Source organism: Anguilla rostrata, chromosome 1 (genome assembly GCF_018555375.3).
Source record: "Anguilla rostrata isolate EN2019 chromosome 1, ASM1855537v3, whole genome shotgun sequence".
Lineage (NCBI taxonomy): Eukaryota > Metazoa > Chordata > Actinopteri > Anguilliformes > Anguillidae > Anguilla > Anguilla rostrata.
Genome location: NC_057933.1, coordinates 72,274,064 through 72,298,136, shown reverse-complemented (window position 1 = coordinate 72,298,136; position 24,073 = coordinate 72,274,064). Strand labels below are relative to the sequence as shown.

General features: G+C 48.9%; 1 protein-coding gene across 2 annotated transcripts in view; it reads right to left on the bottom strand.

Annotated features, from left to right (window-relative positions):
- The window catches only part of pou2f2b (POU class 2 homeobox 2b), a 63,254-nt gene extending 40,968 nt beyond the window's left edge, over window positions 1–22,286 (bottom strand). For both annotated transcript variants that reach the window (XM_064298292.1, XM_064298318.1), the window contains exon 1: window positions 21,029–22,286. In XM_064298292.1, the coding sequence (XP_064154362.1) occupies window positions 21,029–21,128 (100 nt within the window). In that variant the 5' untranslated portion in view covers window positions 21,129–22,286. The remainder of the gene's footprint in view (window positions 1–21,028) is intronic.
- Between the last annotated feature and the right edge of the window lie 1,787 nt (window positions 22,287–24,073).

Genomic DNA, 24,073 nt, shown 5'->3' with positions numbered 1-24,073 from the left:
TGAGTAAAGTAGATTTTGGGCGCTAGGTGTGGGGGCCCCCCTCCGGACTTTAATCTACAAAAAAGTGGGACAAAAGCCCGGCAGAGCTTCAGCGGCTAAGTGAATGGAGAGGAAGGGTCCCGCTGCTGCGCTGAAACGCTGGCCCCGCCCCGCGCCCCCGACGGCCCGCCGAGCCGAGCCGACCGACCTCCCCCCCCCCCCCGCCCCCCGCCCGGCTAATCCTCCTGTCCTGAAGGGAGGGAACCAGGGTCCAGTTCCGGCTCCATTCCAGCTGGGCATGGGCACACTTCAGGGAGGGGCGGGGGCAGGGGGGGGGGACGGGGGGGCGGAGAGGAGGTCTGAGGGTTTGGTCTCCCAGGAGAAATCACAAAAATATCACAGACAGGTACCCATAGACAAAACTTCCCCCACGATTTGGGTGGTGGAGACAGGCGGTGGAGCAGGAAGGTTCCACTGGACAGCAATAAGGGGGAACTCAAGGTGTGGGTAGTGAGAATTATGAAATGAGGTAAATAATATTCTTGTTAGAAACAAGGCATGATATGTTGATTAAATGTGAATGTTTCACTGTACAGTGCTTTTGCATGTTGCTTTGCTTGATAAAGCAAATATTCCTGCTGTAACAATGATTATAATTATTTAAATTTGAATAATGGTAGCGGGATGGTTTGATGATGGAAAGAAAAAAAAGAATGAGAGAATGTGCAGAAGAAAGAAAGGAATTAAGGCAGGCAGAGGAAGAAGAAAATGAATAAAAGCAGGAGGGAAACATGAGCAATGGACACAAGGAAGGGAGAGAGGGGGAGAGAGAGAGAGAGAGAGAGAGAGGGAGAGAGCGAGAGAGAGGCGCAGATTACAGGTGTATCGTTATGCATGCGTGACATCACAAGTCCCCTCCCCCAGCCCCTGGGAATGGGCGCCTTGGAAACAGTCACTAAGGGAACAGACGAGCTGGTGGTGGGGGTGGGGGGGGGGGGGGGAGGAGGGGGAGCGTGAGGGTAAAGAAGGGAGAATGAGAGCGAAGGTTGATAGAATGGTGAAGGTAAAGGCAATGTGCTAGTGAGAGAGAGAGAGAGAGAGAGAGAGAAAGGGAGGGGAGAGAGGGAGAAAGGAGAGGAGATATTGTCCCTGTATATTGCAGGCATGGTTATTGGCGTCCCTGCTGTGAATCACAGTGGCGCACAGAGCAGGCTGATGCCCTTTCTGTAGGAGGTGCTACTCAAGAGAGCGCAAGCCGCCGGTGGCCCCGCTGCATATATGCTAACGCGCGCGCTCTCGACCGAGCCCCACCGCGGATCCATCAGGGCCGTCTCCGCCGCCGTCCCCTTCCGGTCGAGCGCCCCCCCCCCCCCCCCCCCCGCCGCAGAACCCTGTAAGTGCCGCTGGGCCCGGGGAAGAGATGGAAGTTAAACAGCACTCACTGGCTCTCAAACTCCAGTTTGGTTTATTGATGCCCTGGCCCGCCGCCAAACCGGCGTTTGTGCTCAGACGCTCCGCCTCACCCTCCCGCTCACTGCCACCGCTGCACACGCCCTCCTGCCCTCTGAGCACGCCTGAACACCACCACAACACCCCGAACATGGTGTTCAGTAAACTCACACACTAACACACACACGCACTCACACCTACACACATATATACACACGCAACGCAGACACACACATACACACACACATGCACGGAAGCACACACACACACACACACACACACGCACACGCACACACACTCACAAACACAAATACACACACACACACATACACACACACAGAGTCAAGCAGAAGGAATCAGCTCATTCACACATTCATACACACCGATGTGCTTCAGCAACTCAAAAAAATAAATAAAATAAACTCGATGAAACAGCTTGACCTTCAGTGAAATATCAGAAAACAAACAGATTTAGAAAACAGAAAAGAGTTTGAAGGAAAAAAGAAAGTCTATTCTTACTGCACACGGCAAGAATGAACAACAGTACAAATGATAAGATTTTTTTAAATGAACATTTTTAAAATTAAGTTGCGAGACAAATCCTGTGATGGGTGCATAAGGCGCACGCAAAGGCATTTTCCATTTCTGGGCCTTCAGAGGGGATTTCAGGTGTAAATGTATGCTAATTTAAACGCGCGCGGCTATTCCTCCCGTACCGCTAGCCGCACGCCAGCCTGCAGTCCGATCCCGGCCCGCACCGCCCGGCCTCTCCATTATTCATCAGTTTATCTGAATTTTTATCAGCCGAACCACGCAGCTCGGTATTAATCCCCATCGGAGAACCGTCTCCCACCCAATAGGGCCGAAGAACGTCTCGATAACCCCCCCCATACCCCCCCCCCAATACCCCCCCCCAATGCCCCCCTCCCGATAAGACCGAACAGGAAATGAAGGAGAGAGACATTCCAGCGCATGCATTACTGCAGAAGGGGCGGGAGTAATCCAGTTAGCTCCTCCCCCACCCCCACCTCCACCCCCCCGTCCAAATGCAAGCCCGTTTGCGAGTCCTGCAGCGTTTCGGACCGAGGGCGTCTGGTTTCGGGAGGACGGGGTTCGCCGGCCCGGTCGGACGGCGGGCCGCACGGATGGGCGGAGCTTACGGCCGCGCCTGCCGGCCACGGAACGCAGCAGCTTTCTGCCGCCGGTGACCCCGCCAGGGAAACAGAGCGCCGCGAGGCGTCATATCACCGGTCATGCCTGAGCTCCGTCTACCCCTCTCCCTCCCTCTCTCTCTCTCTCCCTCTCTCTCTCTCTCTCTCTCTCTCCCTCTCTCTCCCTCTCTCACCCTCTATCTCTCTCTCTCTCTCTCCCTCCCTGCCTCTCCCTCCCTCCCTCTCTCCCTCTCTCTCTCTCTCCCTCTCCCTCCCTCTCTCTCTCTCTCCCTCTCCCTCCCTCTCTCTCCCTCTCTCCCTCTCCCTCCCTCTCTCTCTCTCCCCTTCTCCCTCCCTCTCTCTCTCTCTCCCTTTCCCTCCCTCTCTCTCCCTCTCTCCCTCTCCCTATCTTTCCCCCTCTCTCTCTCTCCCCTTCTCTCTCCCTCTCTCTCTCTCCCCCTGCCCCCACCCAGCCCAGTCTTTAACCTTGGCCCCTAGTGACTCTGCCTCCGGTAATAAAGTCACCCCCACCCCACCCCACCCTCCCTGCCTGCCTCTCTTCCTCTCCATCACCCTCCTGCCCTCCCTCCCCATCCCCCCATCCCCCCATTCCCTCCCGCCGGCACTGCTGTTGTCCAGCGTTCACCTCATTCATAGTAAACACTATTGATTTTCGGCACGGAAAATAAAAAAAGCCATGAATTTTAATGCTTCTATCTGTCCCCTTCTCTCTCTCCCCATCCCTCTGCCTCTCCCTGCTCCCTCCCTCCCCCTCTCCCTCCTTCTTTCCTGAGGGGAGGATAAAGCAAAAGGGGGGGGGTGATGGTGGGGGGGGGGGGGTCATTTCTCATTTCCCAGCTGGGTCTCTCACACACACACACCCCCCCCCACCCCTCCCTAACTAGCAGCCTGCCCCAGGAGACGGTGGCTGCACTCATACACACACACCGCTGATAGCTGCGCATTGATATTCCCTCCTAACGTTTTTTAACTGCCATTGATACCCGCGCGTCCGGCACTGCGGCCGAAATGGTCAACCGCGACGTCTGCCTCCTCTGCTCAAACGGTAATCGCGTGGTTATTACCACCTAATGCGTCGGATTATCGACAGCGTTTCAGATGGACACAATATCGCTGATTACCACAGGGCGATGTGACCCATCGATCGTACAGTGTAACGTTGCATCTTTGCAGATATGGTCGCTGTGGAACCGGGATGCAATTCCTGGAGGCTGACTGGACCAGTTACCGCACGCCTGCTTCCCACGCCCACAGGTCAACTGCAGGACCTTCCCCGGCCGTGAAGATGATTCCAATCAACGGCAGTCGTGCAATTGTTGCACGTTTCTATTACTTATTTTTTGCGAATCTTCAGACGGTGCCGACCCCTAAGACACAAATGACTCGATAGCATTCTGTCCTGTATCTGGAAACAGAGCCGACGTGAAAGCGTGCTGAATTACAGACGTGCAGTTCTGGATTCAACCGACATTTTGCCCGTAAACATGAACCACAGCTAAATGCAAATATCGAGCTCAGCAAACTCCAGTTTTAATGGAAAAACCACATTTGCATTGACAGCTGCTTTCCCATTCAAGCGCAAGTCGAAGCCACAGACGAATGATTATTGAATCCAGTTCCCGAACGTTGAGCAATGTGTTAAGAAAGCTCTGCAAGGTTACAGTGTTCCCCTGAACGTCCGCTTTTGTTTTATTTCCACATGCATCACTATCACAGGTGTACCGTTCAATTTACTACATCACTTTAGTTTTCAGACTCCCTGTTTTACGATAAGAATATTGAAAGTGACAGATCCCGATAGTCAGCATTCAACAGTGAGCAAAAAAGCAGATAAAAAACAAAAAGAAAGAAGAAAACAAGAACAGCCGGAGGGAGCAAACAGACTTAAATAAGAACTTAAATAAGCGTTTATTCCTCCATGAGTATTAATGCGTTTTCAGAACTTTTTGAGTTTTCCATTGCAGTTTTTCACCACTATAATTGGCGATGTCTAGTTCGTCCGCTCTCAGAAAGGGATGATTTGGCTGGGATTTGGGCTTAAACTGCCCCCTGGTATTACACAAAAAAGGATATGCGCTTATATTAACTGATGATCGTGGTGGAAAATTATTATTATTATTATTATTATTATTATTATTATATCATTTCACTCAGCTCAATAATATCTGCCTAATTTAAACAAACAGCCTTTGTAGTCGCCGCAAATGGCATCGCAGCAGTCGATGCTAACGCTAGCGCCCACCTCAGGCATCTCGCAGTGACATCACCGCGAGAGCCGCTCCTGACATTACCGCCCGCAAATAGCGGATAATTGCATCGCGTCTCTGGGCCCGGAGATCCGTGCGTGAGCGCGGCCCTGAGTGCGTCTGAGATTAGACGGCGCGGACGCGGCACCGCATCCTGCCGCTGTGCCCGGGGGCGCGCGCGTTAGCGTGCAAGCGCGCCAGGTGTAGGTTTCATCACTGTTGCGTCTCTCGTTGCAGAGCCGGGCAGCTGAAGCGAGCGGCAGCGCCTCTCCCCCCCGCGCAGCGCCCTGTGCGTCACAGTCTGCAATTACTCCCCTGAACTTTCTCATGCCACGGCCCGCTTTGATCTTCCTTTTTAATACTCCTCCGCCACATCTCTCTCTCTTTCTTTCTTTCTTTCTCTCTCTCTCCTCTACCTGCACTCCTGACTTTCTTTCTCTTCCCCTTCCCCAGTCATCTTTTCTTCCTCTCTCCTTCACTCTTTCTAGTCTGTCTTCTACCTCATTATCTCTCTCACTCACTCTTCCCCATTCTCCCTCTCTCTCTCTCCCCCCCTCTCTCTCACTCTCTTCCCCATTCTCCCTCTCTCGCTTTCTCCTTCTCTTCCCCATTCTCCCTCTCTCTCTCCCCCCTCTTTCTCACTCTCTTCCCCATTCTCCCCTCTCTCTCTCTCTCTCTCTCTCCCTCTCTCTCACTCTCTCCCTCTCTCTCTCTCTCTCTCCCTCTGTCAGTATTGATTTTGCTATAAGCAGTGTCCGAGCTGTGACAGGGCAGAGCAGACAGACAAAGGCAGACTTCATCAACTGTCATTGAACACAGGAGCATCTCCTTAATAATCACTCCATCACACCACGTCCGAGAAGAGGAGGAAGGAGGGCGAGAGACGGAGGGAGGACAGCGGAGGAGAAACAGCAGGGCGAGCGTACTGTACCCTCAGCACTAACCCTCTGACGCCGAATTCGGTGAATGCTCCTCTTGTCCTGTTATGCTCCCGCCATACAATATGGCCTGCCCCCCCCCTCCATTGCCCCCCCCCCCCCAGTGAGTGTTCTTTTTCCAGCAGACCTCTGACTAGTTTACCTCAGGAGCTCCTGTGCTGAGTTGTTGTTGTGCCATCTTGCCGGTATTACCCCAGGTCCCCTAAATAAGCAGGCGATGCTGCCGCTTTAATGGCGGCAGAGGAAAGGTCACCTCCACACAGCCGCCGCAGCGCGCTAACGCTGAGATACGTGCGCGGTACACACCTCCACACAGCCGCCGCAGCGCGCTAACGCTGAGATACGTGCGCGGTGCACACCTCCACACAGCCGCCGCAGCGCGCTAACGCTGAGATACGTGCGCGGTACACACCTCCACACAGCCGCCGCAGCGCGCTAACGCTGAGATACGTGCGCGGTGCACACCTCCACACAGCCGCCGCAGCGCGCTAACGCTGAGATACTGTGCGCGGTGACACACCTCCACACAGCCGCCGCAGCGCGCTAACGCTGAGATATGTGCGCGGTACACACCTCCACACAGCCGCCGCAGCGCGCTAACGCTGAGATATGTGCGCGGTACACACCTCCACACAGCCGCCGCAGCGCGCTAACGCTGAGATATGTGCGCGGTACACACCTCCACACAGCCGCCGCAGCGCGCTAACGCTGAGATATGTGCGCGGTGCACACCTCACACCGCTCTCGTTCCGCTATCTCTGATTGTGTCGGAATTGCCTCCCTTAATGAGATTAGCGGGACACCACACACGCACACATCGCTGAATATCGCGGTACAATCAGTCGAGCACTTAACGCTGAGATACGTGCGCGGTACACACCTCCACACAGCCGCCGCAGCGCGCTAACGCTGAGATATGTGCGCGGTACACACCTCCACACAGCCGCCGCAGCGCGCTAACGCTGAGATATGTGCGCGGTACACATTCACCCGCTTCTCCTTCCTTTTGCTCATCTCTGATTGGTCAGAATTTGCCTCCCTTGAATGGTTAAGGAGACGACCACAACGCACACATCACTGAATATCGGGCCGAATTTCGGAATTCGAGCATTAAATTTGAGTTTTTAAGAGCGGCCCTTCGCCGATGCTCAAGGTGCGCGTGCGCTCGACCCCCGTTCGTTTAAAATAATCTTACACAAATTTGTGCGTAATCGCATCCATTCCGCTCCATTTTCACGGGACGTTTTCTCTTAATTTCTCGGAATGAAGCATCCCCTCCTTCGGCATTCGCGAGACGGCGACCGGCCGGCTGACGGAGGAGCATCGGCTGCGCGCGGCCGAAGGAAACCTCATCAGGACGCCTCGGGTCCGCCTCCGTAATCTTCCCTCTAATTTATCGTGTACGTCCGGCCGACTCAACGCGGCACGGCGAGGGGGATTTGCGATGGAGACCACATATCAGCGAGGACAGAGAAACCCACCTGCCACACAAACTGCTAATGAGGCCGAGGCGCTGGGAGAGAACGAAAGCAGAGTTGCTTCTCATAATTAGCGAGAACTCCCTAATTGAGCGAGACCGAACGGATTAATTAAAGAATTATACTTCTGCAGGCTCTGTAGCCTTGCGGATTAATACGTTCGGGCCCGTTACGTAAAGATGTTGCAAAACAACAGTAAAAATGTGGGTAATGCTACATCCAGCCGCTGTGAGAGAATATCACCCCTACAATGCATTATGGTGTCCATCCACAAGCAGAGTGAACAATGCTCGATTTATACAACACACACACACACACAAACACACACACATAATACAATATTAATACTTGTGCTCACTAGCAAATAGTCGTGAGGCACTGTACACTCGTTCATCGTGTTCCACCTGCCTCAGATCAAACTTGTTAATTTCATCAGCTCCCCCCCCCTTCAAATTTTGTATCCTCCCATGCCCTCTCTCCGTCTTTCTCATGTTCTCTCCGCCCGGCTCTCTCCCTCCATTATAATTTGACTGATGATTAGACCCGTCACTCAAGGCAGCATGTGGCCAATTGGAAATATGGAGGAGGGGGGGGGGGGCGGGGGAGGGGTCGCCTGCTCTCAATTTGGTCTGTTTTGCTCCATTTTTTTTTATAAAAAAAAAAAGAAAGAAAAAGAAAAAAAAGAGCCAGCAACATTCTTTGGGCCCTTTGATTTCCCGGGCCTCTTGCTATCCCTTTATAATCACGGACTCCTCTACGCGCCGCCTCTCTGCTCGGACATCGGTTTAGGAGTCCCTCCCCGCGCTCCCGCTTTCATCCGCGGCATTGTGCGGTCCGTAATGACCGCGGCCGGTCCCAATGAAGGCCCGGCCATGCCGAGCCGAGCCGGAGGAGGAGGGAGAGAAAGAGCATGAAAAAAAGCAAAGGGAAGCGTGCAGTAAAAAAAAAACAAACGGACGACGCGACAGAGAAGCAAAGGGGAGAGAGAGGGGTCATGGAGTCACCCCCTGCCCCACTCCCCCCCCCCCCTCCCAAAACGCGCACACAGAGACAAAGGGGTGGGGGCCTGTTAAACCTTTGTACAGGGAGTTTGCCTCTCTCTCTCTCTCTCTCTCTCTCTCTCTCTCCCTCTCTCTCTCTCTCTCTCCCTCTCTCTCTCCCTCTTCCTATCTCTATCAACACAGAACAGTTTTTTATGTTAGGGGTAAAATAAATGCGCACACACACACACACACAAAATGCTGCACTTTGATTCATTTTGTTTTTGTCGAGCAACACTGGCCATGTTAAAGACCCATGGAGCTGAACAGCGTGGATCTCAGCGCTGTGTAGCAGCGCCGGAGCCACTGATCATCTCTGTGGTAAAGCAGAGAAAGAGTTTTTTCTATTCGCCGAATGAACGGCAGCCTTCCGGAGTTTTGCGCAAACTGGTGATTAACGCAACGCTGTGTGAAGTGCCAGGGAACTCGCACTAACATGTTGACCAAAACTTGAGCTTATTGTCTCCTTTTTTTGTGTGTGTGTGTTTTTTTTTGTGTGTTTTCCTTGTTTGGTTTCTAGTAAGACTTGTGTAGTTTTTATATCGTGCACTGGGTATAGTACAACGTTAAATAAACGACTTTCAAATCTCTCTCATTCTCTCTGTCTCTCTCTCTCACACACATGCATGCACACACACACACACACACACATTTTTTTATTTGAAGGGGTTTAATTGTTGCCAATGCAGAGGTGACAGAAAACAATAGTGAACAATGGCTAATTTAACAGCTACACACTGACAGCAAAATTCTCTCTCTCTTTCTTCCCCCTCTCTCTCTCTCTCTCTCTCTCTCTCTCTCTCTCTCGTTACAGAGCCAGGCAAGGCTGGTGAACGAGCAGAGCTACCGGCTCCCTGTTGCTTCCGCGGTCCTCATTACCATGAGACACTGTTCCTCATTCGAGGAAATTCCGAAACGCACAAAGCACAAACCCAACCCGAAATTGCTCTGTGAACGTAATCGCTATTGTTATTTTGATTTTTAAAAAATCAACGGCACAAGCGAAGTGACCAGAATAAGCGACCAAATGCACTGATGGCTGAATGGGTGAGACAGTATCTACACTTTTGTGGTACGAGGAACCAAAAAAAAGCCAACATATACCATATATAGCTTCAATTAGCTGAGGCTTATATTTGAGGAAACATACTGGTGAAGTTAAGGCTGAAATACTGGCAATGAAACAATAGATTAGCCAGACTACTCACAGTGTCACCACAAACAGAAGTATAGTAACTGCTTCTGGCTCTACACATTCAGAATATCCTTAAATTTACCAAAATTACACATTTCCTGGAGGGTTAACTGTGATCCACACAAACTCGAGACCTTACCATTATAGGGTTCTATTAGATGGTTTTTTTAAATGCGCTTTTAACATAGATATGGTCCTTGCTTTGCTATTTTGCCACACAACAGATAAGAACACATGAAATGACTACTTAAAACACGTTAAAACCACTAAATGGCAATATTTATAACTTGGCATTTCTAAATCTTGGCATCTCAAAATGGCCGAATTTACACTCTCAGAAGAAAGGATTACAGAAGGATCCACAGAGGAATCCTATCTAATTCAGGGTTCTTTGCCAGGCGAAATGGTTCCATCTGGGAGCTTTCACACTTTTCACACCAACCATTGAGGGTTCCGCAATGAACTAAGAAGGGATCCGCTGTGGAGACAAGCCAAGGAATCCAGTTTTCTGAGAGTGCACAGATTGAACCCCGTAATTACTGAAGAATGGACAGAACACGAGTCTTCATTTGAATGAAGGAATGAAGAGAACTAAACAGCGTCACTTCACATTGAGCTGAAATTAATCTGCACGCGAGGACAAACTCAAAATTTCATCACACGCAGCCATGTCACACAGCATTCCAAAGACGAGAGAAGTGCTCGCACTGATTCCATTGTGACTGTCCTGTGAGTGCCCTGTGGGTGTTACTGTGAGTCTCCTGTGGGTGTCCTGTGGGTGTTACTGTGAGACTCCTGTGGGTGTCCTGTGGGTGTTACTGTGAGACTCCTGTGAGTGCCCTGTGGGCGTTACTGTGAGTCTCCTGTGAGTGCCCTGTGGGCGTTACTGTGAGTCTCCTGTGAGTGCCCTGTGGGCGTTACTGTGAGTCTCCTGTGAGTGCCCTGTGGGCGTTACTGTGAGACTCTTGTGAGTGTCCTGTGGGCGTTACTGTGAGACTCCTGTGAGTGCCCTGTGGGCGTTACTGTGAGTCTCCTGTGAGTGCCCTGTGGGCGTTACTGTGAGACTCTTGTGAGTGTCCTGTGGGCGTTACTGTGAGTCTCCTGTGAGTGCCCTGTGGGCGTTACTGTGAGTCTCCTGTGAGTGCCCTGTGGGCGTTACTGTGAGTCTCCTGTGAGTGCCCTGTGGGCGTTACTGTGAGACTCTTGTGAGTGTCCTGTGGGCGTTACTGTGAGACTCCTGTGAGTGCCCTGTGGGCGTTACTGTGAGTCTCCTGTGAGTGCCCTGTGGGCGTTACTGTGAGACTCTTGTGAGTGTCCTGTGGGTGTTACTGTGAGTGTCCTGTGGGTGTTACTGTGAGACTCCTGTGGGTGTTACTGTGAGACTCCTGTGAATGCCCTGTGGGTGTTACTGTGAGTCTCCTGTGAGTGTTACTGTAAGTCTCCTGTGAGTGTCCAGTGAGTGTTACTGTGAGACTCCTGTGAGTGCCCTGTGGGCGTTACTGTAAGTCTCCTGTGAGTGCTAAGGTGAGAGTCTTGGTAGAGCAGAAACATCTCTGGCCTCACTGAAGTACCTCTAATCTACAGGTTCTACCTGTTCTCACCACAAGATAGGACAGGATTCCAGGTGGAGTGTAATCGAGCTGCCCTGAGACAGGACTCTGACATGTTCCAACAACAGGGAAGCCATTTCCAAGACTGTCGCATGACATCAGCCAACGGACGAGTGTAAATAACCAACCCTCGCGTCCTCTTCTCTTCGCGTTTCGCCTCTGCGCTCTCAGGTAAGACACCTGCTTCGCTCGTGCCGCTGCTGCCTCAGTGTGAGAGCACATCCTGCAGGTACAGGTGCAGGGAGAGTGAAAGGCCTCCAGACCCAGCACAACGGAGCCCGGCCCCACCGCCGCCGCCGCACGGGCACTTCCTGTCGGGCACTTCCTGTCCGGTGAGCGGCTCTTTCCTCCCCTTCATCGAGACGTGACCCGTGACCTGTGACCCACTTCAACGGGGCCGTCCCACTACGGGCCCGTCCCCGTGCACGCCGGTGCCCCACGACCCCTCGCTAAAAAAGACCCGCCGTGGTCACATGACCCAGTTCTGCGGACGCCCACCACCTCGGGAGATGAGCCCAGGTCCAACCATTTCCTTCGGATCGGGATAAAAATGGAGCCCATCTCTCCTGCTCTCACATACACTCCGGATTCAAAAATCCAATATTGCAAACGTGCTTCAGGGTTTAAGGTGTTGAAAGTGCTTTTCTCAATCCCCCCCCCCCACCCACCCCACCCCCCATGATTGTAGCTTGGGAACTCATTTATTTTATATTGAAACAATGTGCAACTGCACTGCCAGTCCGCCTCACTGAAAGAAAAAAAGAGAAAAGCACTCCTCCAGCCCATGTGAATTTCAATAATTCGATATCTTAAATTGCATCTTTAAACCCCCCGAATGTAGACGTGGATATAATCCACTGATGCAAATGTGACACCTGGCCAACAATATTCCTGAGCCTGGGACCGCTTACCACTTAATGCAAAGCCATATCAACCTCCACATCCAACGCCCATCTTAGGAGCTAATCTCTGCCACTCCTGTGCAGAGTGTGTCAGTGTGGGATGGAGGGGCAGGAAACAGGATTACATTAATGCAGTATTTTCTAAAGGGTTTTCCTTAAAAAAAAAATAAATAAATAAATGAAAAAGCGTTGTTTGATGTGCCAATACCTGGTCAGTGTGGCGGAAGATAAAACAACAGAAGCCTGAGCGGCCGGGATAGAGAGAGAGAGAGAGAGAGGGGGAGAGGGGGAGAGAGAGAGAGAGGGATAGGGAGGGGGAGAATGAGAGAGAGAGAGAGAGAGGGAAAGAGAGACATGCTAACAGATTCATATCCAGTACAGAAAGGTTAAAGAGAAGACTTTGCTGGGGGAGCGAGAGAGAGAGAGAGGAGGAGAGAGGGAGAGGGACTGCGCTGGGGGAGGGAGGGAGGGAGAGAGCTGGAGGGGGGAAGGGGAGAAGGGGTGGGGAAGGGGGTCTACAACAGACTAATTTCATTTCAGGGCCAAGCCCTCCAGCAGGGTTATCCCAGAGAAAAGGAGAGCAAGAGGGAGGGAGAGAAAAGAAGAGGGGGAATGAAGAAGGAGTACAGAAAAGGAGGATAAAAACATCAAAGACCGTTTTCTCTCCCACTAAACAGGCACAGCGTGTGTATGTGCGGGCGCACGTGTTTGTGGGTGCGTGCGCATGTTGTTGTGTTATGCCTGGGCGTGTTGCGAGTGTGTGTGTGTGTGCATGTTGTTGTGACCGCCTGGGCGTGTTGCGGGTGTGTGTGTGTGTGTGTGCATGTTGTTGTGACCGCCTGGGCGTGTTGCGGGTGTGTGTGTGTGTGTGTGTGTGTGTGTGTGTGTGTGAGAGAGAGGGTGGACGGTGCGCTGGGTTTTGAAAGCCCAGCAGAACAGCCCTGAGTGGCGGAGCACTCAGATTTATTAAAAAAGCACGCGAGGGACGGCCCCCCGGCCGCTCCATTGTCACCTGCCATTGTGCTCGGCGCTTCCCATTCACGCATGTACATGTGCGCTCGCGCTGCGCCGCCACGTCCATTTCTCATAAAGCCGGACGGGAAAAAAACACACACACGCACGGCCCGGCTGCACATTCACGCAGGCAGACTGAAGGACGGACGGAGGGTCCCAGAGGTTAATAGGACCCCTTCATTTCCATAAATCTTATCAGCTAAATGAAATGGAGAAGGGGGACCCCTGATTTAGACACCTACTAAACTGCCTGCACCGAGGGGGAGGGGGGAGGGGGGGGGAACCTAATCAAACTGGTTAGTTTTATTACTCTTTTTTATTATCTAAATGTACCAACACTTGGACACATGGGTGCACACACACACGTGCGCACACACACACAAAAACGCTGAAGAAAGTCAATCACAATCAAGTTGAAAGGACGACACAAAAGGAAAACTGCACGTGACAGTTGGGCTGAGCGTTCCGCCACCTTCGTCTGAACTGATATTGCCAAGCCAAGGCCAAAATATTGTCCAGCTGAAAAGAGAAAACCTGGTAGTGGCAAAAGAAGAAATGCTCGCATTGTCAACGTTTAATAAGAAAATATACTCGCCACAACGGGAACGCAACATAAAACAGTGGAGTGAAAAAACGGAATACCTACGCCGTCAAGAAATGTGTCCATGTGTTTAAAAAAAACTGTCAACAAGTATTTAAGTTTATACTTAAGTACACTTACTAAATACACTTATTAATTCTCTGTTCGAACCCGTGTTTGCGGAGGATTGCAGACTCGTGCCCACAGATCTGGAGCACAGCTGGCACGTGAGGCTAGTCCTGCTTTCAGACTTAAACTCCTGCCGGTTTTGCCGCTCCCTTCAGACGAACAGCAGTATTACTGTAACAGAATAACCAGAGGTGGAAAATTTCCAGGGACAGGAAGTAAAAGTTCTCCCCAGGATTTTGTTCCAATCACCTGGATTTGTTCAGTAGCGCAATATTTCAGAACTCATTACAAAAATCAGCTGGCTGAGTTCATGGGCGGAAGAAACACACTTCAGTGGCAGGACTTTTACTTCCTGACCCCTGGACTTTCCACCTCCAAGAATATAACCATCGCCTGAACTAATTAAACTGTTTTAACTGAGGCAGTGATCGCCTGACCACTTTAAGGGCTGAGAAGGGAGTGGAACGTGCCGGAACATGGCCCAGGCGAGTGAGGGCAGAGAGAGCGCGGACGACGGGCGCTGACCCCCTCGCTGGTCCTGAACACTGGTCCCTGAACACCCTGGCCTGTGCTACAGCCCACCTGACAACAGCACGCCGACCAGGGTGAAGCAGACACACCGCGCTTCGCTGAGGTGTTGATTAAGTGCCTGGATTGCCCCGGTGGGGGGTGGGGCGTGGACTGGGGGGGTGGGGTGTGGTTGGAGAGGGCTGATTAAGTGGGGCCTGTTCACAAGGGCTCTGATTGGAAATAATGCTGGACAGTGTTTCTGTGGTCGCTTAACCACACCGGTGTGGGCAGTACTGATGCGATGAGTCTGGGACTGGGCTGTAAATAAATACTGCAGTTTCTGAGCCTCAAAGAGCTAGCGACGGAATCGGGCTGATCTTTTCATACGCATAATGGCTGGACTTAAGATAAGGGCTGGGAAAGATGATCCCGGAATATCATTCACTGGCTCCGATACGGAAAGCGGATATATGGATTCTTGCAGCATTTGCTTTTGGTTCAGCGTGAAGACTCCACGCAGTGACTTAGAGTTTAGCCAAGCTTAAAAGCCAAACCAAAGGAATATGGAAGAAACTGACAGAGTGCATGGCGAGTGTGTGTGCTTGTGTGTGTGTGTGTGTATGCGTGTGTGTAAGTATGTGCGTGTGTGCGTGTATGTGTGTGTGTGTGTGTGTGTGCATGCATGCGTAGGCGTGCATGTGTGTGCAGGCTTGTTTCTGGGAGCATGTTTATCTGTGTGTTGTGGCAGTAATTGGCAGTAATAGTAGACGAGGGAGAATGGAATTTCTGCTCATTTCTCACAGGGAGAAACTCAATACCACTTATTGTGTTAATGAGGCCAAAGGGGTTCTTCAGCATTAATACACCCATCCGTCCACATCAACACACTCGCACGCACATACACACAAACACACCCACACGCACACAAGCTCACAAACATTCACTCACTCACAAACACACACACACACACGCACACGCACAAGTACATGTATACAAACACACACAAACATATTCTCTTACTCTCACACAACATACACATACGTAAACGTATACACTCACGCACACACCCATGCACACACACCAGATTGTCATTAGCCAAAATGCTGCCAAGCACTGTCAAAAACATCTCTGAACTGATCGTGAACCTGTTGCAGCAGCATATGCATGTCACTTAATTCAGACAGTCACCTATGTCAGCAGTGTGCCCATAATGACACTTGGTCCACTTCCCCCATTAGAACAGGACTGCTGCAATACTGCAGACTCTAGTTTACAGCGACACGGGGAGAATCTGTGTGCTTCAGAAACTGAACCTGCTAATGACCTCTCCTGCTGTATCCCCAGCAAACAGAGGGTAACAATCCTGTCCTGACAAAACAGCTTACATTCCGACAAAAGAACAAGTTCACACACATACGCACGCATGAGCGCGCGCGCACACACGCATGCACATGCACACACAAACACACATACACACACATGCACACACAAACACACACATGCACACACGCATGCACATGCACACACAAACACACATACACACACATGCACACACAAACACACACTTGGCGAGGGCCAGCACGTCATGATTGGCTTGCTTTTGCCCAATGGCCTCTGTCTCCTTGTGTGATGAGCTTATGTATAACGCAGCAATAGAGACAATAAGAGCCAACCATGAATGGAGTTTTGAGAAGATTACTCCTCTAGAAACACAGCGAGCTTCACTAGCAGTGCAGGTGTACTGGGTAGACAGGTTAAGGTCTACCATCCACACAGCCTCCAAATCAATACTGCACACAGGATTGTAATCCATAGTCAGTCCACTGTAATCCAGTTTGTGTATATAGTTTATGATTAAATTTATTATATCTGTTTACTATCTAGGTTCAAAGCAGGATTCCAGTGAGCGGATCGTGCGCGATATAAAACAGAAGACAAATGAACGAGGGAGAGAGAGAGAGACAGAGATAGAGAGAAAAAGAGAGAAAGAGAGAGAGTGAGCTTAATGCAATAAAGCATGTTGTATTGACATCTTTCTTGTGTCTATTGATTCCCCATTATGTTACTAACAAACTCTGGTTGACATTTTGTCATTGGCAATCATGTTAGCACTGGGACTTGCACACTCCCCCCCGATGCACCAATCTATACACACACAACTCCCCTTTCCACACACACACACAACTCCCCTTTCCACACACACACACCCACACACACACACTAACTTAGACTAATACACAACTGTCCATATAAGCAAGCAAATAAATAGTAAAATACAGAACACAGTGGTACACACACACACAGGCTCAGAGGCCCAAATAAATAATATAAATGCATTAAACTCCTGAATGCTGACCGCAATGCATGAGCATTCCAAAGGTCCAAAAACACAAACAGTAAAAAAAAAGCATGAGCATTGCACACAAGCAACACAAGCAGCAATATGGCATACACAATTCGATACATTTATCTTCATAAATCTGCAGCCTGCAGTATTCATAAAACATTCCCCGGCCTCTCGCTGCGGATACGCCGTTCGCCGTTCGGTCGTTACGGTAACACTCGCCCGAACTGCGCTTCGATGGCGTGGTTACGAACGCGTCGGAGAGGGGAAAGCAAATCGGAGCTCTCTCCGAGGCCCCCAGCCAACACCACTCCGCCGTATCAATCCCCTCTTGCTCCGCTAAACCTAACAGTTGTTATAAAATGCATTAAAGTTTTATAGATCCGTTAATGGCGATCGTTTCAAAAGCACTTACGACGCAAAGCTACCGCGGGCTCCCAGACACAATGGCATTAAAAATACAACACATCCACCGACGCTTCGGAAGCAACCAGCCAGCAAAGAGCAACACGTGTAACATGCTACACGCGTGGCGCATGAGCCGCATAACACATGTCGCGGCTCCCAGAAGGCCCTGTGCTCCCCGGCACTTGGGCCACCGCGGATTGGAGCATGCAAGCGCTTTCTAATCAGAAGAGCCCAGCCGAGGCTCTCCTGCCCAGGTGAGCGTACCTGAATCTACCAGCAAGGTGAGATGCGGTGAAGAGACTCGTCCTGTTAAAAGTACAGAAGTGCACGAGGACGGCGAAATGTAGTGAAGAGACTTGTGTCCTCTTAAGTATCCAAATTCATGAGGAACGTGAGATAGGTGAAGAGAGAGATGCATGTCCTCGTAAGTACAGGAAGTCATAAGGAGGGTGAGGTGTGGTGAAGAGACCCACGTCCTGTTAAGTTTACTTGAATGTACAGGGAGGATGGAGACAAAAGTTTCAGTAATATGGAAATGATGGACCAAAGATCACCAAGGGAATAGAGTTCTTGCAGTAAACCCACTTACACCAAACTTATTATATACATCAGCGGGACTTAAAATGCTTACAAGTTCACAGGAAATGCTCACAATTGCACCTCACACGTGCAGCGACCCAATGATACAGACGAGTTTAACTACTGGAGAAACAGTGCGCCACACTGTACCTCAGGAGTGTAATGGCAGCATCCACATGGTATTAAAGCCAGGTAGGGTAGTCTCGAATCCCGGTGCCCGATCCTGCTCTTAGCGACCAGTCGGGTTCTCCCGCACTGGTTTGGATTCCTTTCCTTTCCTTTCCCAGTGTCCCTCTTTGGATTCAAAGAAATCGAATTCCTTCAGACTTTTTAGGTCCTGATTTCACCCTTCCTTCAACCACTGCGCCACTGTCCGCTGAGAATCAGACGAACGTTGGAAGGCCAGATTTGATTAGCCTTCTCTACTCCGTAGATTCGGGGTGTCCTGTCTTATGTGGAAAGGGCCGATGTGGGTGCAGGTTTTTGTTTTAGCCTAACACTTACCACACCGGATTCAACTAATTAACTAATCGTGGACTTCAATCAAGACCTCGATAAGTAGAATCAGGTGTCTTAGTACTGGGCTAAAACGAAAACCTGCGCCCACACCGACCCTTTTCGGATAACATTGGACACCCTTGCTCTAGATACACCAGCTCATGTTTCACACCTTTAATGATTTGATTGTAACACACACACACACACAAATGCATTAGGGAGTTCTGTATGCCTTGCACACCAGTCAAAATCAATGTGGGAATGTTTATTGCTCTCCATCAGGCACTTGAGTTGCAGACCACATGTGACCCTGACTCTCTCAAACACACCTGACATCTGTGTGTGTGTTTTATGTGTGTGTACGCGCGCGCGCGTGTACGTGAGCGTGTGTGAAATCGTTTTCAAACTGCCCTCTACTAAGAAAGGCTCCACACCCGTTGTTATGTTCCATTCTTTTCATAATTGCATAAAGTCACACCATTTGGCCTTTGGAGCTATTAGGCTTTTTAAAAGGCTTTGCTGTGAAACACTGGGCCTCTTTCAGACCTACGGCCTAAAAATACTTCCACATCTCTGACCACTTGCCAGCGTGCACACCATTCCCAAACCTCAAAGTTGCACACACAATTAATTCCACAGCTGAATTTCTGCCAATGTTTATGGGAAACGTAGTAATCCTTTTTCTCAATTAACTCACAAGCCCACGAAGGAAACAGACTTATTCACAGTTTCAATTTTGTAAGCGTGAAGTAAACTGTGAAAGCTTTATTCGTCGCTGTATTTGATGGGGTGTTTCTTATGCGTGCTTTTGCCGTCCTGTAATAGCATTTCTGGTACAGCAGCTAGGCTACTTCTCTTAGGTCTATTTAAAAGACAGCTTCTATTATTTTTACACACCAGCCCTGATACCTTTAATTTGCCTTTCGGAGTCATCGGGGGACAAAAACAGATGCGTGTGCGCCTACACATCGCATACTTCCAAGTCGCCGTCATTAAAAGGCGTCGCATACGAAGAGCGAATCATAACGCGGAGCTTGTGCAAATCCTGGTGCTCACGCTCACCTCTTCTAGTCAAACTGGGTTTTACTCTTCCTCCCTCATTTTTCACTCTGTCATCTGCTTCTATTCTCCCTCACAGTTTCACGGGCTTTTTATCTCGCTCTGACATTCGCCATTTCTCACCGCGCCGCGAGCAGACCCCTCCCCTCTCTCTCTCTCGCCCCCTCTCGCTCTCTCTCTCTCTCACCCCCGCTCTCTCTCTCTCCGTCTCCTTCCCCGCTAATCTCCAGAGATACTCACAGGTAACACCTTCCTTTCCGCTTCTCCCTAACTCTGTATCTCTAATCCCAGCAGCCCCCCTCCCCCAAACCGACGTATTTAAAATGTCTACGCTTCGAGTATGTACATATACCACGTGCCGTTCATCCTCATTATATTTTTCTCTGAGCTGAACTGAATTTAAAATGAGGGACAGCGAGGGAGGGGGAGTGCCCTCTCATTATACAGGCGCGTCTCTTTAAGAGTCACCTATAGTTTCTATAGCCTAGTTTCTCGTGTCTGCACGACTCAGTTTGAATATTTGAATTGAACAACAAAAAGGGAACGTGCCCGTGCGAATAATACGGCCTACTGGTCATACATCATTGTAGTCTGCACGCAGAACATACTGACATTTTTAAAAAGTACAGTAGCCTGTAAACTCAGTCATATCCTCGCACTGCTTTCTCTACAAGTTCTTTCTTTCCTTATCCTCACTCAATCCACTATTCAGGAGTAACCATATAACTTACATGCACAAAACAAATAAGACATTATTTAGGTAACCCAAACGCTCGCACGCACGCACGCGCACACACACCGGTAGTGGCCATACACCACGCAGAACAGCAGTATTTCTCGTGAACTTAAGTTTTCCCTCTCTCTTCGTAACTACGACAAACCACGTTTGATGTTTTCAAAAGGAGAGAAAGGGGCAGTCTTCCCTCCCACCAATCCCTCAATTTATTCCGCTTCAATAGCAAAGAAACACAGACAGCAATCCCCTCCCTGCCGCCCTCCCTCGCTCTCTCCATCCCCCGGTCAAGCAAACAGCTAAACTGCCACCAAACGCCGATTGTGGTCGGGACAGAACCGCCTTGTCCCAGATGACCCCACCGTTTCTTTTCAGGTGCACACATGACCCTTACCGCGACAAATGCAATTCATTAAATGGTTAATAAATTAATCATTAAACAAGTGAATAGATACAACACGAGCCCCTTTCTCCAGTTCTGCAACCACAATCACGAGGAAAAGTGCGCCCGCGTAAAAGAAATAAAAAGAAACAGGGACACGGTTTCCCCTTCCGTCCGTTCATCCGTTCTCCTTTCTCAATCTCTCTCCCCTCTCTCCCTGTATCCGCCGGCCCTGGAATCGATCTCCGCAGGATCGATAACTTGGCATGAATATTCCCTGCCCGCCGTGAGTCTAACTCGGGAGAGACGGAGACTGAGACAGAGGGAGAGGGAGAGAAGGAGAAGATACGGATGGAACCAGAAATGGGAGGAAGCGATATGTGAAATGGGGTGAAAATATATTGAAAAAAAATCTAAATAAGAAAAACGGAACGCTGCAAATCAGCGCTCATAGGCTATAGCCTATGTTTTGTTCTCGAAAAACGATTAAACGAACGGTGGGTTTTGTTCCAAGACATATTTAAACAGCAGTGCCCCCGATTTTATTTCATTTTTCTCCACATATTTACACCGGGAATTTGGATTGGAAAATACAATCGACTAAACGAGAAAGATGATTGCTTTTTTCCCCAGCTGTAGTGGATATAAAAACCGACGAACTGGCATCAGTGGTGTGGTAAGGTGGGGGCGATTTCCCTCCAGCTGATTTCAATGAAATGCACAGAGAATGCGGTGATATTGGTAGAATTACAGGGATAGGAATAACAGGGAAAAATGTCTTACCGGAGTTGGAACGCGGAGCCAGGGGGGACTTGAGACGCCAGGCGTTGAAGTCGGAAGCAGTTCTCTGAAAGACGAACGGCACCGGCAAGGGAACAAACATGATCCTCTGTCTTCTGATTTTGAAATAATTACAGCAATAATAACACAGATCTGTTTTCCTTCTTCTCTGTTTCTTCGTCTGTTTTCCAGGTAGACCGCGTTTGAATGATATTTGGTTTCGAAAACTTGAAAAAATTCGCAGTAGCCTAATTCGTCGAACTAACGTACAAATCTATGCAGGCTAGTTGTATTTACATTTTTGGACGTCTGTTTGGTGTCGGTATGTCTTTTTTGTTGTAAAATTGTATAGAATACATATATTCGATGGTCCCTTGGGTGTGTTGTAATTAAAGATAACCGCTCTCAGCCCAGACTAACACACAGACGGATAGTCGGGATACCCTATTTTCTTTAACGGTAGCGATGTTGTTTTGGTAATTATTATTATTATTATTATTATTATTATTATTATTATTATTATTATTATTATTATTATTATTATCAGTGTTCGTGTAGTTGTTTCTCGCCTGTATCGGAGGTCCCGTCGTAGATAGGAAGCTACAACCCATAGAAGAACCGTTTGATATAGGCTATTTCTTAATTTCCCACAGTAGGCTATTATTCGTTTCTCTTTTTATTCTTTTTTTCCTGTTTGCCCTGTTGAGATAGACGTGAGAGCAGTCAGCGTAACAGTCGCTGGCCTCCCCTTCGCATCCTCCGCTCGGATTTGCTTTGGTTTTCGCTTGTAAATAAAACTATTATTATTAATCTCATGTATAATAAAAAGACGAAATGTCGTCGCACTGGCATCCGCGTAAAGGCCAGCAGCTGTTGTGTTCTTATTTGGATTTGTGTTTTTGGTTCATTTATTTGGTTTCTAGCCGTTTAACTATAGCTCTTTCTCACATACACACATGCACACATAAAGCAGCTATTTGTGTTTGAAATGCAATTAAATAACCTAATTAATCTTATCTTATTTAAATAAACAAATAAATAAACAATTAGTAAGGCTGCACAACGTGCTCGCTTGGCCTTCGCTCCTCCTCCCTCTCTGTCACAAGGTAGTAATTAAAACGCAATCAATCGATAAATAAATAAATAAAGCAAATAAATAAATAAAGGATGAAAACAAAACAAAAAGAACGCGGAACCCGTAGCTGTATTATTTTTTTGGATCACTTGCCTATCTGTCCGTCCATCCGTCTGTGTGTCTTTTTGTCTGTCTGTTTGTCCCCGTTATTTGGGAACCCCAATAGCTCATTCGACCCGACTCCCTCCCGTATTAAAGCTCTCTGGCACTATACTGCCCGCAACATTGAAGCGAGAGAGAAGCCGCTACTACTCACACATTACCCCCCCCCCCCCCACCACCACCACCTCCCCCCGCCCCCCTCCATCCCACCCCCCTTCCTCGCTCACTCCCTCCTCCCCTCTCCCACCCTCCCTCGCTCCCTCCCCCTCTCTCTCATTCGTTTTTCCCCGGCGCCGCAAAAGGTTTCCTCTTTTGAGTTAATGGTTCCTATTAATGATAGAAACACCCTCGATAATGCTGATGTTAATAATCGCAGGGACACTCTGCTAATCAATACGCGGCGAGTTCATTCTAAACGCACGCACAGACGTCCATATTAGGAGTTGCTACATTCATTTAATGCAGTCAAATTACACGGACTTCATATGTGAATATGGGAGATCTGTCACCTTTAAGGAGAAATTTATTTATAGGCAATGCATATATTAACTTTTTTCGTCCTCCAGTCGTTATTAGTCGGGCATGTCAATCTACACCACCACACATGCGTGTGATTACTTTCAGTCGGAGTTAATATCGACATTTGTCTTTATTCAAATACACAGACTATAACATTATACTTTTTATTTTTAAGAGAAATGTGGCGCTGCGATTATGGCAACGTGTATTTTATTTGGCATTATCTCAGGGATATATGTCAAATGAGGCAAAAAAAAGTACGCCCAGGCAGGATGTGTTGTAAGGACCAATGCCAAGTCTACTGTAGCCTGTATCTCGCGCCGTGTCCTCTGAATTCCAGAATGTTACAGTGTTCGGGGGTTCAGATCCCTGCTCAGTAATTTTCTCCTTTTCTACCGGTACATTACATGCTGTCAATTATAAAGCCACAATCCGCGCAGCGCACTTACACACAAGATTATTGTCACTATAGATTTTTAAATAGAAAAATCTATACGCTAAACATCGCAGTCAATACGGGAAAATCGATTGCGCTGAGTTAGATTTCTCTCTCCCTACCTCGCTGTACTTGGAAAGGAGTGTGTTGGGTTGTCGTGTTTTAGGTATGGCAAATACAACATTAAGTTGCTTGCTCATATTATGGCAACAACAATGATCATAATAGTAATTATTCTGTCAGTATATTAATTGCAATTGCAGTAGTACTACCAGTATTTGTTTTTGCAATGATAAAATTGTAGTATTTGTTGTAATTTTTGTTATAGCACATTAACATATAATAATAATAATAATAATAATAATTATTATTATTATTATTATTATTGTTGTTGTTGTTGTTGTTGTTGTTGTTGTTGATATTACTGTATTGTAATTTGCAACATGTTTTTTTTTTATTTACATTTTTTCTTTTTTCTTTCACTCTCCAAAGACACCAAAATTGTACCACAAGGTTTATTGTCCCTATCCTTCTCTCCATTCTCCATTTGACAGATGACATCCGCAAGTCGAACAAGGGGGGGGGGGGGGGAAGGAGAAGCGACTAGTTGTCCTTCACAAACCCCCCTCGCAGGGAGAGGGAGCAGAGGCACCCCTATCCCTCCCCCCATGCTCCTTCCAGACAAAAGCAATTATTTCTTGTAGAATATAGTGTGGTTGTGCGCGTCTGTGGGAGAGAGGGATAGAGGAGGGTGTGTGAGATTGAAGGAGAGGAAAATAAGATGGTGTTGGAAAGAGGGGGGGTCTCACACCTCACTCCCCCCCTTTTTTTTTCTTCCCCAGACATCTTATAACAT